Genomic DNA, 18,986 nt, shown 5'->3' with positions numbered 1-18,986 from the left:
CAACCATGTCCAAAATCTCTCAGCCATTCTACTCTCAAATAAACAGCATCTACCTAAAGACTGACACTGATATTCATGTCATGTAACATTACCTACTCTAGCGCTTCTACGAGGTGCTCCGCCATAGGAGTTTACTGTGGCTCAATGGTTCGAGATTCTTGCAACCAGCACCCACTAGGAACTTGGGCCAGATATTGCAGCAACTTCACACCTGGGCAGACCTTTCCTGCTGGCTTTCTGGCAATAGGGCAATAGGGGGTCACCAGTGTCCAGAGAAATAGCATCATGTTCTATTCCTATTGCAAGACAGTCCCTCCAACCAAGCTGTGGCTCAGTATTCAAACTCATATGAGCAAGCTGACTTTAGGACATTCATGATTTGACTGAAGTCCTTATTCATTTTGTCCAAAGTGGAAAAGATAGACGAGCCCAGACCCTGCATAGTCCAAGCAAGAACATTCCTGAGATAAAAAACAAAAAATGCTGGAAATACTCAGCAGGTCTGGCAGCATCTGTGGAGAGAGAAGCAGAGTTAATGTTTCTGGTCAGTGACCTTTCGGGTCAGTGACCAGGGCGGCACAGTGGCGCAGTGGTTAGCACCGCAGCCTCACAGCTCCAGCGACCCGGGTTCAGTTCTGGGTACTGCCTGTGCGGAGTTTGCAAGTTCTCCCTGTGACTGCGTGGGTTTCTGCCAGGCTCCGGTTTCCTCCCACAGCCAAAGACTTGCAGGGTGGTAGGTAAATTGGCCATTGTAAATTGCCCCTAGTGTAGGTAGGTGGTAGGAGAATGGTGGGGATGTAGTAGGGAATATGGGATTAATGTAGGATTAGTATAAATGGGTGGTTGTTGGTCGGCACAGACTCAGTGGGCTGAAGGGCCTGTTTCAGTGCTGTTTCTCTAAATAAAAAATAAATAAAATAAAGAACTGGCAAAGGTTAGAAATGCAATAGGTTTTCAGCAAATAAAGTGGGGGCGGGGCAAAAGAGAACAAATGGGACAGAGGGTCACAGAGAATAACTGACAAGAAGGTCATGGAGCAAAGGCAATGAGTGTGTTAATGGTGTGATGAAAGATAAAGCGTTAGTGCAGAGAGGGTGTTAAATGACGGAACATACAGTATGATGAGGGTGCATGTCAATGGTGGCTGGTCAGATGAGGATGTGAGGAGGTGCCTGACAGAGAGGGGTGGGTGCACCTACAAGGTGTGTTGATACAAGGGGTGATGTGCAGGAAAAGACTTGGGAAGGCACAGCAAGGGGCTTTATACTTAAATCTGTCGTGCCACTCATCTTTCCTGCCCTGATCAGCTTATTAAACCTCTAGCGGCACTGCATCCTGAAGCGAGGCACCATACTCTGATGCTGACCTCCTCTGCCACTTCCAACCATGCCCCCTTGTTTCCGGTGGCTGCCTTCTTCCTCCTGTCCATGGGGGAACAGAATCTCCCTGTGGATCCCTACAACCTATAGCACCATGTCCAATAATGCATCACTGAAGCGTGGGTCAGCCTTACCATGTTGAGCCTCCATCTGTGTAGGTTCTGATTTTGTCCACACACATCTGCAATCATTCATATCTGATCCTCGCAAAGTCCCATTAAATAATGGAACTGAAAGAGGATGAGGTAGGTCGCCATCATGCCTGCCAGCTCTAACTGGCAGGAAAGCCCAGAAGTCAGATGCAAATACTGTGGCTGGGTTCAAAAGCCACTGACAAGCGCGCTGCTGAAATGTCCAGGTTCACAATTTGCTGGCAGCCTCACACCTTCGAACGGGTCTGAAAGTTAAAATTCAGCCCTATGCCTCTACTTATAAAACCCAAGATCCTATGTGGCTTTTTAACAGCCTCATCAACTTTCCTGCTACCTTCAAAGATTTGTGTACGTGAACCCTCAGGTCCCTCTGTTCCTGCACCCCCTTTAAAATTGCACCATTTAGTTTATATCGCCACTCCTCATACCTCCTTTGGAAATGCATCACTTAACTCTTCTCTGCATTAAATTTCATTGGCCAAATGTCTGCCCATTTCACCACTCTGTCTATGTACTTCTGAAGTCCGTTACTATCCTCCTCACTGTTAACTACTTTTCCCAGTTTTGTATCATCTGCAAACTTTGAAATTATGACCCCTATGCCTAAGTCCAGGTCATTTAATTAGTATATATCAAAAAGAGTTGTGGTTCTAATACCAACCCTGGGGGACACCACTGTATACTTCCCTCTAGTCTGATAAACCACCACCTTCTGCTTTTATTCTCTTAGCTAATGTCATATCCCCTTTTATCTTGTATTGACTTCAATTTTGCTAGCAAGTCTATTACATGTTTCACGAAAAAGTGCTTTATGTCTAATGATGATTTTTAATCCACCTGCTGGAAGCCTGACTTGAATTTAAAATAAAACAGAGGTGACTCGATGCTTGCAGCTAAAGGTGGCTACTCCAATTTGCATCACTATACCTTCCACATTCCAATCCATTGAGATGGAATCAGCATGTTGGCAAAGACCCATCAAGGACAATGACCTGGGGAATCTGAGTGAACCACATATCCTGTTCCTATTAGCAAGGCATCAAGGCCATCAACTGAGGTATTCATCTGATAGAATTAGAATTAGAACATTACAGCGCAGTACAGGCCCTTCAGCCCTCGATGTTGCGCCGACCTGTGAAACCATCTGACCTACACTATTCCATTTTCATCCATATGTCTATCCAATGACCACTTAAATGCCCTTAGTTGGCGAGTCTACTACTGTTGCAGGCAGGGCGTTCCACGCCCCTACTACTCTCTGAGTAAAGAAACTACCTCTGACATCTGTCCTATATCTATCACCCCTCAACTTAAAGCTATGTCCCCTCGTGTTTGCCATCACCATCCGAGGAAAAAGATAGAGATGAATCAATCAAACCTAATCACTTGAACAGTGGGACCCAAGCTGTGAGAAGGGGATTTCTATACCTGGACTAATTAAGTTGCAAGAGGGAATACACTAGTAACGACCATGCTTGAATCACTGGGTGATGGCCATGTGACAGGCCCACCCTTCATGTGCTTAAGCTTCTGTTTTCTATGAAGTAAGGAGACAAGCAGCCAGGCGCTAACCAGAGAAGACCTGAGTAGGGTCCCTCCTTCCTTTCTCTCTCTCCAACCCACCTTGCAAGCTTCGAACCCTGTTTGCTGACCGTGACCACCCAAGGACACCCCTACTCCTGACAAAGACTCCTTGAAGGAAATCAAGCCCGCACTGCTGTCTCCAGGAAAACAACCAAATCAGCCATCCACATCTTCAAATTGGAAACCTCAGGATCACCAAAATAAAGTTGCACGACCACCAAATTCAGCTTGAAGCCAGCCGACTCACCAACCTCCACAGACGGTATGCCCCTTTTATTTCTCTGGACTCTAAGCTGACCAATCTATCCTTCTTCACTCTGTAACCTATTTGTGTGTGTGTGTGTGTGTGTGTGTGAGAGAAAGTTGGAGCGTATTTTATTATTTTACTTAGATCAGTTTAAGTATAATAAAGCTAACCTCTTTCTTTGTTAAATGCAAGAAAACCTGTCCGAATGGTTCTTTTTATGATCACACCACAAAACAGTTAAACATTCACTGAATTGGCAAGTATATCCTTTTCAAATAGGAAGTAAACCTGTTGCAGTCAAACAAGGAGCGAGGAAAAAAAGGGGAACCATTCAACCCCTCCTCACCTGATCATAACACATGACACTTTGTCAAATGCCTTTGTCAGACATGATTGCCTTTAACAAATCTGTGTTGACTGCCATGTTCTTCGAAGTGGCAATTAATTTTGTCCTGGATTGTAGTCGCCAGAAGTTTTCCCACCACCAATGTTAAGTTGACTAGCCTGTATTTACAGGCCTTATCCCTCTCCCTTTTTTTGAATATCAGTCCTGTCTTTGGAAATTGTTACCTAAATTCACATCTGCACCTCTATCTCCACTTATAAAAACCTCCTGGAAACTCATCTCTCTGATCTAGCCTTCAGTAACTCTCATAATCTCTTCCTTCCTAGCTTGGAAGCCATTTTCGTGATGTCTATTTGTGAAATATTTTGGGAATTTATTTTTAAAGGTTAAAGAACTGTGTGAAGGCAAATTGTAGTTGTTGAATGAGGAAGAGTCACATTAGCCAATATATTGCAGTATCCAAAATGCCAGAAGAACAGATTGCTCCAGATCTGATATAAACCTGTAAAATATCGGAATGAAATGTGCAAAGGATTTCTCAAGTTTTTGCATTCCCAGGCAGGCTCATGGGCATTAAGTAAGGCCAGATGAACAAAATTAAAATAACTTCTATTTTCCTTTGTGGGGTGGTGAGTTTGGGGGAGGGGGTAGGTTAGAAGTAAGTACAGTAGCTTTTATTCCCTGCTTGTTCTTACTGAAGGCACAGAAGAAGATCAGTCTGCTCTGGAGTGACATTATTCAATATTTAGCCCCTGCATTAGTACTATGAAGACAAGAGAGTGAGGAACTAAAAAAAATCATTCTATTGCTGAGGCAATCCGAACTATTAAAAGAATTTGAGATTGGGCCACACTGCCAGGGACTTGGAAATTGCTAGTGCTTAGATAGGTATTAAGTCTTTATTTTTCTACAATATTGAAAATGCAGTAATGTGATGGATTGGACCTATTAAAAAATCAGAAATCTTTGCCCTGCAAAAATAGCAAAAATCCAATGATCAGAGGTATATCTGGAACAGCACAGAATACAAGTATTTACATCTTAGAATTTCAGAGATCCATACTAAATTCTTTGGTTTCTTCACAACATAATATTTGGTTGATATATTGAAAATAATGTTGAAATCCAATAATATAAAAATATCAAATTTGATAAGCCTGGTATCAAATATTTATGATTTTCAATTGGAGCCTTGTGCATTTTTAGAAACTAGTTTCACAGTGTTAAAATAGAAAATATTTTAATTTTTGAACACAATCTAAACAAGCAAATCAAAAGGTCACCACCTCCAATAACTTGGCCACCTTGCAACCACCATTAAAATGGAGATACTAATTACATTAAGACAAATACTTAATATACACACCATTACTTATATGTATATATACATACACACAAATATTTGTCAAATATAAACATGCTTCAAAAAGCCACACAAACAGAAATGAAGGAAGAAATCCTGATCAGTACAATATAATTGATTTAGTTGATAACATCTGCGCATCCTACCGGAATTCCTAGTGCTTTCAGAATGTTCATTTTGCACATTGGACATGTGCGATGATCTAGTAGCCATGGATCCACACATGTCTTATGGAAAAGGTGTCTGCAGCACACAAGATACAAACTTCAGTCAACCATCACAGTACAATTTGAAGTTAAAAGCTAAGTTAAAAGCTAAGTTAAAACAACTATTACAGGCTAAACTAAACAGACTAAAGGCTGTAGGCTGAAAGCTAATGCCGTACATATATATTTAGAATGTCTCATTTGCAACTGATAAATTCAGAGTCAACACTGCTCCATAAATTTCTACCTACATTTGCTCCAGTTTTGCTTGTTTGCCATTGGCGAAATAGGAATGAGATAATCTTAATTTTCTTCATGAAGTAGAATCTGAGCAGTACTTCCATCAGTGGCAATATGTTTGCCTTGTAGTGGTGGTCAACAAGAGTCACTAATGGCATGCACTTAAAATTTATATTTATTCATTATCTCAAGCACAGGAACTAGAAAGTTACATCAATAGGCTTCATAATGCTACAAGTCAGTTGAAGCTTTTCTTTTGTTGCCTCAGCTACCAATATCAATAGAGAAAAGGCCAATTGGAAGGTGGCCTTAACTTTGTCCTTACTCATTTAATAAGGAAAAATCATTTGACCCCAAATGAATCCATGTTTAGATGGAGCCAGGAGTCTTCAGATTTACCACAAAGGAGTCAATTTCAGTTGAAATAAATTGCAGTACCTACATAATGAAATTTGCTAGCATCAGACAACATGTATTGAAAACTATGCATTGTAACTTAGTGAAACTTTAACTCTTTAAAAATATATTGTGCACTTTTCCTTTGAAAACTCCAAACATATCAATCTTCCTCCATCGGTTACATCACCAAAAGAACACCCAATGGCTTAAATAGGTTACAATTCTGTTGAAAAATATGGCTGCAATAAGTGAAGTGGGGATCGGGGTGGACTTGGAAGATTTAGTAGACGAGAAACCCAGAAGTATGGATTCTCAGAGATGCTGCTGAATCTAGCAGAAAAGCCCAATTTAAGTTTTTTGACTTGGTTTCCTGGCTACTGCCAGCCAGTTAGAGAGGCTGGCTGAATGTTGGGCAGGTAGGCAGCTGGGGAGTGGAGCAGAAGTGAGTCAGGCATGAATTGGTGGGTCGGGAGGGAGGAGGGGAGAGGTGGGGGGGGAAGGGGTGGTAGTCAGTTGAATATCAGAGGCCAAGAGAGGTGTGTTGGTCATCCGAGGTTGGATATCTGGTGGTGGGGGAGTGGCATCAGACATCACGCCTCAATCAAGCCCAGAATTGGGCCTGGGTCGTGCTCACGATCCAATGATCAATTGTTTCAACTACCTACCCTCCCCAGACCCACAGTTCATGGCAATTAAAAATCTTTCCTATTGCTCCACACAAATTTATCTAGGAACATAGCAACAGGAATGGGCAATTTAATCCCTTGAGTCTGTTCTACCATTCACTTAGATCATGCCGGATCTATGAGTTAACTCCATATAACCATCTTTGCCCCATATCCCTTAATCTAACCTACTTTCTGATTCATTGCATATTTATCTATTCATATAATTTTGCACCGAATCTTTCAGTTAGCCGAGGAATGTTAACAACTAGAGCAAACCGTCTATTACAGGAAATAAGAAAATTCAGAGGATATGTCAAATAATCTGGAATTGGGTAGTATGAGAAGACACAACTAAAGCATTTATAATGTCCAAATAAAAGTTTAGAAAATTAGTTTCATATTTTACACATAACATTACAGTTATATATTTGCAATATATTGATAACATTATGTCCAGTTCATTTATATTTTGCTTGAAAAATATACTCTTTTAAAAAAGGAACCATGATTCTGTGGAAAGTTTGGCAGCAAAACTGCATACCACATAGAATCATCACACTAATGTGGAATATTTCCAAAATGTGACAAATATACAAGAAATGCTGTTTCCAGATGTAATGTTACTAGTCTGATTTCCAAACACAGCTGCACATTGTTCAAAATGAGCATGCCTGAGTAAACTATTCAATTTTTTCATCTTTTCAGTGTAGACTAAAATTGCCTTTACAAGAATCATAATTTACTATCCTTTCTTTCTCAGCCAGTGTACAATGTAAAGTTGCAATCCCACAACAACAGGAGGCACAAATTCAGCTTTTTCAATCTAGCCAGTCCTTCAAATCAATTTGTGGACAGATTCCAGGTCCAGTAATCTGGCTCAGAAAATCATAACTTATGTGTAGACATCACTAAAGTATGCATTATAAAGAAGCCCAAGGAATAAAACATCTACAAGGCACCTGCAACAGCTGGAATACATCCTACAACTTTTATGGAAATAAGTGGAAAAAAATGGATGACATCCATTTTAATATAATAGAAGATTCACAATTACAGGACCTATTGCCAAGTACTGGAAGATAATAACTTGACATCACAAATAGTCAGAAAAGAACTGAGATATAAAAGCTGGAAATTATCAACTAATTAACTTAACATATGTAGTGAAGAAAATGCCGAAGAGCATTTTATGAGGTGCTATCTATGTTCATCCAGTGCACAGATGTTATAAGTTCAGAGACCATAGATTTTGAGTAGATAAATAATTCATGCATCATAAGCCTACTGGAATTCCCAATATGAAACCGAAATTACTGGATATAATCATTCAATGAATACAATTTTGGGGGTGGCGGTTACCAGAATTGATTTGGGTTAGAGATCAGAAAGTATCAGATATGACTAACCAGTGAAACTCTGAAGGAGCCATTTTTGGTCCCGTAATATTCATAAATGATATGGAGAAGAGATTTTTATGTAATCATGTTTTGATGATGCTAATCTATGTGGGCAGTTGAATGGTAGAACCACAGGTTCCTGCAGATTAATATAAATCACAATATTCCATACTACCTCACATGGAGCAACAGTGCAAACAAAGCAGTATTTACCAAGGCAACTTACCGGCATGGTAAAATTCGCACTACATCATTTGGCTTGTAGCCTTCAATACAAACAGCACAATTATCAAAGTCTGACTCAGTTTCCTAGAGGGGTACAAAAGCATGAAAGGGACAGAGTTAAAACTGTGCACAGCCACACTGTTCTCAGTAATCCATGTGGGTGATTTACTGGTTGCTTACTTCTATTGTTAGAAAACACACAAATATAAAACATATAAAGCATTATACAGTGAAATCTGGAATATAATGAGTAGCAAAGTTAAAATCTCAAACAGAGGTGGTTAATTTGAAGCACATCCTTTGGGTCTAACTAGAATTCTACTGCGTCTTAGCCACGCGAATAAATGAAGTAATTTGGGATAGTAGATTAAGGTTTCGCAGGGCAAAGAGAAGACAAAAGCATAAAGCACTACTGGGTCCTGTTCTTCTATACTAAAACTGCTCATTATTCCAGAATCATCCTGGAATGCAAAGACAACCCCCAATTTCTTTTCTCTACTGCCAACTGCCTTCTTCAACACCCCTCCTGAGTCTCCTCTACTCTCATCTCCAACAATAAGTGTGAGGAGTTCATGGCCTTCTTTGTCACTAAGATCATAGAATGGTTACAGTACAAAAGGGGGCCATTCGGCCCATCATGTCAATGCCAGCTCTCTGCAAGAGAAACTCACCTAGTTTACTACCTCGCTTTTTCCCCGTAGCCCTGCAAATTTTTTCTCTTCAGATAATTATCAAATTCTCTTTTGAAGGCCTTGATTGAATCTGTCTCCACCACACTCGCAGGCAGTGCATTCTAGATCCTAACCATGTTGCACCTGCAGCTCACCAACCTTATTTACCACACTCCACCCATTCACATACACGCGCAGCAAACCTAATTTAGATCTCATTATATTCCTTCTTACTCTGACCCCACCTGTTCTTTGGCCTCCTTATCTCGAGAGACAGTGGGTAAGCGCCTGGAGGTGGTCAGTGGTGTGTAGAGCAGCGCCTGGAGTGACTAAAAAGGCCAATTCTAGAGTGACAGGCTCTTCCACAGGTGCTGCAGAAAAATTTGTTTGTCGGGGCTGTTACACAGTTGGCTCTCCCCTTGCACCTCTGTCTTTTTTCCTGCCAACTGCTAAGTCTCTTCGACTCGCCACACTTTAGCCCCACCTTTATGGCTGCCCGCCAGCTCTGGCGAACGCTGGCAACTGACTCCCACGACTTCTGATCAATGGCACAGGACTTCATGTCGCGTTTGCAGACGTCTTTAAAGCGGAGACATGGACGGCCGGTGGGTCTGATACCAGTGGCGAGCTCGCTGTACAATGTGTCCTTGGGGATCCTGCCATCTTCCATGCGGCTCACATGGCCAAGCCATCTCAAGCGCCGCTGACTCAGTAGGGTGTACAAGCTGGGGATGTTGGCCGCCTCGAGAACTTCTGTGTTGGAGATACGGTCCTGCCACCTGATGCCAAGTATTCTCCGGAGGCAGCGAAGATGGAATGAATTGAGACGTCGCTCTTGGCTGACATACGTTGTCCAGGCCTCGCTGTCATAGAGCAAGGTACTGAGGTACACTCGGACATTTGTGTTCTGCGTCAGCGCGCCATTATCCCACACTCTCTTGGCCAGTCTGGACATAGCAGTGGAAGCCTTTCCCATGCGCTTGTTGATTTCTGCATCTAGAGACAGGTTACTGGTGATAGTTGAGCCTAGGTAGGTGAACTCTTGAACCACTTCCAGAGCATGGTCGCCAATATTGATGGATGGAGCATTTCTGACGTCCTGCCCCATGATGTTCGTTTTCTTGAGGCTGATGGTTAGGCCAAATTCATTGCAGGCAGCCGCAAACCTGTCGATGAGACTCTGCAGGCACTCTTCAGTATGAGATGTTAAAGCAGCATCGTCAGCAAAGAGGAGTTCCCTGATGAGGACTTTCTGTACTTTGACCCCACCTAATACCTTATTATTTCCTACTTTGGTGCTACATATATCTCCCAATTTGCTGTGTACCTTGGTTTTCCTCTCTAATATTACCTCCTGGTTCCCAAACCCCTGCCAAGTTAGTTTAAACTCTCCCCAATATGACTAGCAGATCATCCCACAAGGACATTGGTCCCAGCTCTGTTCAGGTGCAACCCATCCAGCCTGTACAGATCCCATCTCTTCCAGAACCAGTCCCAATGTCCCAGGAATCTAAAGCCCTTCCTCCTGCACCATCTCTCCAGCCACGCATTCGTCTGTTCTATCCTCCTATTTCTATACTCACTTGCGCATGGTACTAGGAATAATCCGGACATTACTATCTGCTTGCTAGTTTCTTTCCTAGCTCCCTAGGGGGTACCTGCAGGGCCTCATCCCTCTTTCTACCTATGTCGTCGGTACCAATATGGACCACCACTGCTAGCTGTTCAACCTCCCCCCTCTGACTTCTCTGCAGCTGCTCAGTGACATCTTTGACCCTGACACCAGGGAGGCAACATACCATCCTGGATTCATGTCTGTGGCCACAGAAACACCTATCTGTTCCCCTAACTGATGAATCCCCTTTCATTATTGTTTTTCATCTTCCTCCTGACTGCAGTACAGCTGAGCCAGCTGTGGACTGGGCTCTGGCTGTATACCCCAGATGAACCATCACTCTCACCAATATTCAGAATGGAATACTGGTTGGAGAGTGAGATACATTCAGGGGACTCCTACACTACCTGCCTGGTCCTTCTTGACTGCCTGGCAATCATCCATTCCCTCTCTCCCTGCATATCTTTAAGCTGCGGGTCAACCACATCTATATACATGTTATTCACAAAACATTCAACCTCGCAGATGCGCGCAGTGATACCAGCTGTTGCTGAAGCTCCGAAACTTGGAGCTTGAGCTGCTGTAGCGGACAACACTTCTGTACGTCTGGTTATCTAAGACATGAGAAGCGTCCTGGAGTTCCCACATGAAACAGGATGTGCACCCCAAGGGTCCGAGCTGCCCTGCATGCGTCTATTTATTGGACTATTAAACGTACTACTTAACTTTTAAAAAACTCACCAGCTACACTCCAATCAGCTGCTTCTCTTGGGCTGGCATCACTTTATTTTACAGGGAGGATAACTGAAGTGTTTTTTACTTAACTGATTTTAATTTACTGAAAAATTCAGACTTCTTTAGTATTACTATCTATTATTTAATTTTTAACTTTATACCCTAGCTCTGATTGACTGATTGAGCACTGATTTTAATTATGATAAATTATCAAATTGGCTTTTGTTTTTAGTTTCTTTTTTACTAATTATTCAATCAAATCTAAAACAGCCTTTATTCTCTCTTTTACACTCTAGTTAGTACTTTGTTTAAACTATTAATTTTAATCAATGCCTCTAGACCTGCTCTGCACTAATACTCTTATTAATGTACTTACTGATATTTTTATCCTAATTGAAAATTTTAGTTTCTATGCTCCTAGTTTGAACAAATATCCTAGTTTAGAGAGTAAATAAATACTCACCAACCAATCACTTAACTGCTTTCCTGTGATGTCACACTTCAATTTCTTTTCTTTCTCTTTTTCTCAAACGCGGTCACTCCACTCTGAACCCCCAGCTCTTTATGCTCTCACTGTGTTCCCGCTGCTGGTCTCACTCTGCTTTGCCACTGCGCTTTATATCCACCGATCTCGCTGTGTTCTTGCTGCTGGTATCGCTCTGCTCTGCCGCTGCTCTTTATACCCCCCTGGTCTTGCTATGTTCCCGCTGCTGGTATTGCTCTGCTCTGTCGCTGCACTTTATACCTTTTGGTCTCACTTTGTTCCAGCTGACACCATCCGATCAGCTGCCTCTGCCGTGTCCCTCCCTTCCAGTAGCCCACCAGGCCAAACTTCCGCTACAGCTTCCCCCTGCCCTAGCCCTGAACTCGCATCTTTCTCCAGGTTCGCTCCTATCTCCCCTCATGTCTTCTCTGTGCTCATCTTGTCCAGGAGACCCGCCTCCTGCTCTCTTGACCCTATTTCCACTAAACTGCTAACCACCCAACTTCCCTTCTTGGTACCCAGGTCAGCTGATATGAGTTAATGGTTCTCTCCCTTCAGGCGCTGTCCCTCTTTCCATTAAATCTGCCGTCATCACCTATCTCGTCAAAAAAACAACCCTTGACCCTACCATTCTGGGAAATTACTGCCCCCATCTCCAACCTCCCTTTCCTCTTCCTAAATTCTTGAACATGTTGTTGCCTCCCAAATCCGTGCCCATCTTTCCAGAACTCCATATTTAAATCCCTCCAATCAGGTTTCTGTCCTTGCTACAGTACTGAAACGGCTCTTATCAAAGTCACAAATGACATCCTGTGTGACCGTGACAAAGGTAAACTATCCCTCCTCATCCTTCCTGACCTGTCTGCAGCCTATGACACGGTTGACCAGACCATCTTCCTCCAACACATCTCCACTGTTCTCCAGCTGGATGGGACTGCGCTCACCTGGTTCCATTCTTATCTACCTACTCATAGCCGGAGTATCATTTGCAGTGGCTTCTCTTCCCGCTCCCACACCGCTCCTAGAGAGTCCCCCAAGAATCTATCTTTGGCCCCCTCCCATTTCGCGTCTACATGCTGCCCCTTGGCAACATAATCCAAAAGCACAGTGTTAGTTTTCACATGTATGCTGACAACACCAAACTCTACTTCACCACCACCTCACTTGACTCCTCTGCTGTTGCTAAACTGTTAGCCTGTTTATCTGACATCCAGTACTGACGAGCAGAAGTTTCCTCCAATTAAATATTAGGAAGACTGAATCCATTGTCTTCAGTCCCTGCTCCAAATGCTGTTCCCTCGCTACATACTTCATCCCTCGCCCTAGCAACTGTTTGAGACTAAACCAGACTGTTCACAATCTTGGTGTCATTTTTGACCCTGGAATGTGCTTCCAACCACATATCCATGTCATCACAAAGACTGCCTATTTCCACCTCTTTAACATTGTCCAACTCCGCCCATGTCTCAGTCATCTGCTGCTGAAATCCTCATTCATACCCTTTGCTACCTCTAGACTTGACTATTCCAATGCACTCGAGGCTGGCATTCCCACAATCTACCCTCTGTGAACTTGAGGTCATCCAAAACTCTGCTGCTAGTGTCCTTACTTGCACCAAGACCTGTTCGCCTACACCTCTATGTTTGCTGGCCTACATCGGCTTCCAGTCAAGCAATGCCTTGATTTTAAAATTCTTATCCTCGTTTTCAAATTCCTCCATGGCCTTGCCTCTTTCTCTCTCTGTAACCTCCTCCAGCTCCATAACCATCTGAGATATCGACACTCATCTAATTCTGGCCTCTTCAGTATCCATAAACTTTAATTGCTCCACCATTGGTGGCTGTCCCTTCAGCTGCCTAGGTCCTAAGCTCTGGAACTGCTTCCCTAAACCTCTGACTCACTAACTCTCTTTCTTCTTTTAAGATGCTCCTTAAAACCTACCTCTTTGACCAAGCTTTTGGCCATTTGCCCTAATACTGCCTTAGTGGCTCGGTGTCTAATTTTGCTTTATAACACTCCTGTGAAGTGCCTTGGGACTTTTACTATGTTCAAGGTGCTATATAAATACAAGTTGTTGTTGAAAAAATTGAGAGAGAGACTGGTCTTGCAACATAAAAGTAAATCTTTGGTTGGTTTATCACAGAGCAGCACAGAAACTAACTGAGGAGATTACACCTTTTCAGCTAAAGGAGAAACTGAAGTGGTGACAGCACTAATGAGGATCTACTAGACAAGTTGAAACAATATGAGGTAGGGAAAAATACAGTTAGGCATAACGCAATGAAAAGGCTGCAATTTTCCTAATTTTCTTTAGTCTAAATGGATTAGAGATAGTAGGCAACTACCAGCAATGGAATATTGTATCCCCATTTGAAGGGCCACACAGAAAATCTGTCTTTTGCTCCTGGATTCTGAACAGTCCAAAATCAGGGCCACTGCACTGGCAAAGTTGAGTTTTCCATGGAAAAAAAAAAACTGGGGAGATGTGGCTGGGCTGCCATTATTCAAGGCATTTTTTTTTTATTCGTTCATGGGATGTGAGTATCACTGGCAAGGTCAGCATTTATTGTCCATCCCCAATTGCCCTAGAGGTAGTGTTGCTGGTTAATTCTGTTAGCACTGTCATTGTAACATGTGAAAACTATGTTATACAGTGTTATCAAGAAGAAAAGCAAGCAAAATTGAGAGAGAGAATTTTTAAAAAATGATTACCTTATCACCTTTCTTGATTGTTCTAATTTGGAGTTTACCAATGGCTTTTTTAGCAGCATCTCCAAGACGGCGCTAGCAAACCAAAAAAGTTCTATTTATTACAACAGGAACAGCAAGTGAAATAATATGTCAAGAAAATGCTATTATATACTGTGATTCAACATTCATTAAACTGGACAGTTAGATTTGTAAAATCAACACAGTATACTGCATCACTCATTGAGCTCTACCACCATCCCCCCACCTCCCTGACCTAACTCTCCATTGCTCTAACTCAAGGTTGTCCAACATCCGGCCCGCCAAAGGTTTTCATCTGGCCCGTGGCTGTAAACTGTACCCGGGCCGTTCCTCAACCTCGCCGGGGGTCTGTGATTGGAGATGAGAAACTCTGCATTGTGAGCCCAGCTTTTAAAAAAGACCGCAAGTCAGTTTCACAGCTGACGGATCCTGACATCTGGAACAGCAGTTTCTGAACTTTGGACAGATTCGGGGTTTTTTAAAAGTCTTCCGGAAAAACCCGAATCCGTCTGAAGTTCAGAAACTGTTGTTCCCGATGTCAGGATCTGTCAGCTGTGAAACTGACTTGAGATTGAAAAAAAACTGATCAACTAACTGCTGAATATTCCCACTCTCTGCAACTGTCAGAGAGAGAGAGAGAGAGAGAGAGAGAGAGAGAGAAAGGGGGACAGAGAAAGAGGGAAAGGGGGACGGAGAGAGAGAGGGAAAGGGAGACGGAGAGAGAGGGGGGGAAGGGGCACATAGAGAACGAGGGGGCAGAGAAAGGGGGACAGAGAGAGAGAGAACGAGAGAAAGAGAGAGATCACTCCTGACAGAATTACATCTATCCAGAATACTTCGCATCTCTACAACAAGCGGGCAGGCAAACATTGACTACTTGTGCAAGTAAAGTAATTCTAGGTATCTTACTAATTCAGCGTCCAACATAGTGACCAGAAAATAAGTCCATAAATTTGTCTTCTCATTTAAAGCTTCTTCACAAAAATGCATCTTTGTAGTTGTTTTGATTATTAGTAGGATAAATTTTAATGCCTTTATCTTTCTGAAACAGTCTCACGTATTGCCCCACGTAAGATAAAAATTGTAATGTGCTCCCCCCACCCCACGCGAAAAGGTTGGACAACCCTGCTCTAACTCCACCCTCTGGTTCATTCCACCTGCTCCTTTTGCCTCCCTGTTGGAGGCCATGCTTTAAGTTGCCTAGACTCCATGCTCTGGAATTCCTTCCAAGAACCTCCCTATCTCCTTCTCTTCCCTCAACATCCTGCTAAAACACCATCTCTTTGGCCAAGCTTTTGATAAATCCTCCTAATCTTTCATTCTTTGGCTTAGCATTGCTTATTCCTTATATCTAAATCAAGTGTCTCAGGACCTTTTCTACATTAAAAACACGATATAAATGTAAGATGTTTTTGTATTAATTTGTGATTTGACTAAGTTTGGAATAAAATAACCTGATTATTAGATTTTACTGAGGATATGGCCCACAAGGTTGTAATGTTTTTTGTTTTTCATTTTAAGAAATTCCAAGATTCCACTTCAGACCAGATGCAGCCTATGGACCCTGAAAATCTACCTCAATGTTCAGGCAACTTAGTTTTGCTTCCACTTTTATTTCATGCTTGCTAGTTTTCCCCGTTTGTGGGCATGAAGATTTAGCAAGGGCTTTTTTCAGCATCACTGCAACATTGGTGGATAAATTCTAAATCAGAACACCAGAATAAGTTTGTATCAGCAGCTTGAGATAAAGACAGGTTAAGTGAGAACACCGGTTTAAACTTTATGGTCTGGCTCAGCTGGTGGAAATCAGGCAGGCATGCACTTCCACCTGACCTTGAGATGGCCTCTTCAACCCCAGCTGTAATTTGGGCCCTGGGGACATTACCACATTGGAGACAGACTCTCTGGCTTCCACCAGAGTGGAAGCCAAAGAAAATGCACTGCGTTGGATCACAGCAGGAGAAAGAGGCAGGCCAGCAAGCCCATGGAAGTGTATATTTTTTAAAATTTCAATATATTACTTTTCCGTGGCTCAAAACTTCACTTTTTCTTGGCTGTTCTATTGCGAGAACTTTCAGAGCACTGCCATACACAGTCCTCCTTTCTGTATTTGGCCCTAGATGCCCCTCTGACGACATCGGAACACTTGAACATTGGACACTGGGATCCAACAAGCAGCTCCAGCATCCAACACTGGAAAAGCAATATATAAGAAAGAAAAGCAGAGGCAGCGTTTCCCTGGTAGCTGGAGATTCATACTGCCATCCACATACGGGTCAGTGGATATGAAGGAGACACGATTGCTCCTCACAAAACAAGCTGGGGGGTGGTGGTGGGCATGGTACAGCACATCCCTGAGCACATGTCAGTCCCCTTCTCCCTAGATGGACCAGAATGCCAAGGCCTGTCATTTTAATTCTCCAACATGCTCCCATTCTGACCTTCCTGTCCTTGGCCTCCTGCAGTGTTCAAATGAAGCTCAACGTAAGCTTAAGGAACAGCACCTTCTCTTTCAACTGGGCACCTTACAGCCTTCTTAACTTATTCTCCCATTTTGTTTTCTTTTCCTTTGCTGGTTTTCTCACTTGTTTCTCTCTTTTTTTGCTTTCAGATAGCAGCTGTTTATCATTCTGCCATTCACCTCCACTCAACACATCTTTTGTTTACTTACTTGTCCCATTACCACTCCCTTTGGACTTGCACCGTGAACCCTTTTGTCATTTAATCTCTCCTGCCCTCCCACCCTATCACAGACCTTCCCTTTATCTCTTTTGCCCACTCTCCCCCCTTTCACTTGCTTAAAACCCATTGCACTGCGTACAGTTTTGGTCCCCTTACTTGAGAAAGGATGTAGTTGCATTGGAGGCTGTTCAGAGGAGGTTCACTAGATTGATTCCAGAGATGGGGGCTTGTCTTAAGAAGAGAGATTGAGCAGTTTAGGCCTTTACTCTCTGGAGTTTATTTATTTATTTTGTTTAGAGATACAGCACTGAAACAGGCCCTTCGGCCTACCGAGTCTGTGCTGACCAACAACCACCCATTTTATACTAATCCTACATTAACCCCATATTCCCTACCACATCCCCACCATCTACCTACACTAGGGGCAATTTACAATGGCCAATTTACCTATCAACCTGCAAGTCTTTGGCTGTGGGAGGAAACCGGAGCACCCGGCGGAAACCCACGCGGTCACAGGGAGAACTTGCAAACTCCGCACAGGCAATACCCAGAACTGAACCTGGGTTGCTGGAGCTGTGAGGCTGCGGTGCTAACCACTGCGCCACTGTGCCGCCCTAAGAGGGTTTAGAAGAATGAGAGGAGATCTAATTGAGGTATACAAGATGATTAAGGGTACTGACAAAGTAGATATAGAGAGGATGTTTCCTCTTGTGGGGCAATCTAGAATGAGAGGTCATAGTTTTAGGATAAAGGGTAGCAGATTTAAAACAGAGATGAGGAGAAATTACTTTCTCAAAGGGTCGTGAATTTGTGGAATTCACTACCACAGAGTGCGGTGGATACCGGGACATTGGCTAATTTAAGGAGGAGATAGACCGATTTTTAATTAGAAATGGGTTGAAGGGTTATGGAGATCGGGCAGGAAAGTGGAGTTGAGGCCAAGATGAGATCAGCCATGATCGTATTGAATGGCAGAGCAACCTTGAGGGGCTGAATTGCCTACTCCTGCTCCGAGTTCTTATTTCAAACTTTTCCCAGTTTAGATGAAAGGTCACCGACCTGAAACGTTAACTCTGTTTCTCTCTCCACATTTGCTGCCAGACCTGTGTATTTCCATCATTTTCTGCGTTCCTTTGAAATTTTAAATATTTACCGATTCCCAAAGATTATTTCACAAAATGTATGCTCTTGATTATTCACTTTTTAATTCTCATCTGTGATCAATGCCTTGTACTAGCAGACATCAAGATAAATGCATTTGAATGGTTCTCAGTACAGATCAGTGGAAAGAGTTAATGCAAAAATATGTTTATAAGCCAGTGGGATGAGTAATGCAAATTATGTTACATAATAAATACGCGGGATTTCATTTGATAATCTCTGGGAATCAGTAAATATTTAAAATTTCAACTAAAGACAGAAAATGCTGGAAATACTCAGCAAGTCTTTGAAGTTTTATTTGTGTTCATTTACTTCCGTCAACAAAGAAAACTGTGGGACAGTGTGAAAGCACGAATGTACAAGGTCCCGTAAGAGGAGCTGTCTTGAAGTGTCATATTTTTATGGTTGTTCTATGTTCGATGTTCCTACAAATAATGAGGACAAGTACTAAAACACCAAGTATATAATCAGTGAGATTTATGACAGTTCTGAGGGCAGTGAATGGGAGAGGGGCTTACTGCAAAGGTTTTTTTGAACCTATGTTCCACTGTTCATGAATCAAGGTTCACCTTCCGAGCACTATAAGAGAAAGGTGCGTCTTTTATGTTCATGGGGTCTTTCGTTTCTTACTCCAAGAAGGAAGTCCCTGTCTGAAGAAATCGCTCTTGACTTGAGTAAGCATCCATCACTGAGCAGTGGTTA

The 18,986-nt window shown here is 42.6% G+C and overlaps 1 protein-coding gene across 12 annotated transcripts in view; it reads right to left on the bottom strand.

Annotated features, from left to right (window-relative positions):
• rnf150a (ring finger protein 150a) overlaps positions 1-18,986 on the bottom strand; it is a 155,694-nt gene that overhangs the window by 35,005 nt on the left and 101,703 nt on the right. For all 12 annotated transcript variants that reach the window (XR_010976068.1, XR_010976067.1, XR_010976078.1 and 9 more), the window contains exons 3-5: positions 14,424-14,495; positions 8,208-8,290; positions 5,218-5,314 (exon numbers count right to left, since the gene is read on the bottom strand). Coding sequence is in view for 9 of the 12 variants with exons in the window: in XM_068043310.1 (XP_067899411.1) it covers positions 5,218-5,314; positions 8,208-8,290; positions 14,424-14,495 (252 nt within the window). In the remaining 3 variants the exon portion in view is untranslated. The remainder of the gene's footprint in view (positions 1-5,217; positions 5,315-8,207; positions 8,291-14,423; positions 14,496-18,986) is intronic.

The sequence above is a fragment of the Heterodontus francisci genome, chromosome 1 (assembly GCF_036365525.1).
Source record: "Heterodontus francisci isolate sHetFra1 chromosome 1, sHetFra1.hap1, whole genome shotgun sequence".
In the NCBI taxonomy this organism is placed as follows: Eukaryota; Metazoa; Chordata; class Chondrichthyes; order Heterodontiformes; family Heterodontidae; genus Heterodontus; species Heterodontus francisci.
Note: the sequence above shows the minus strand (reverse complement) of the source record. Positions and strands in the feature narration are given on the sequence as shown.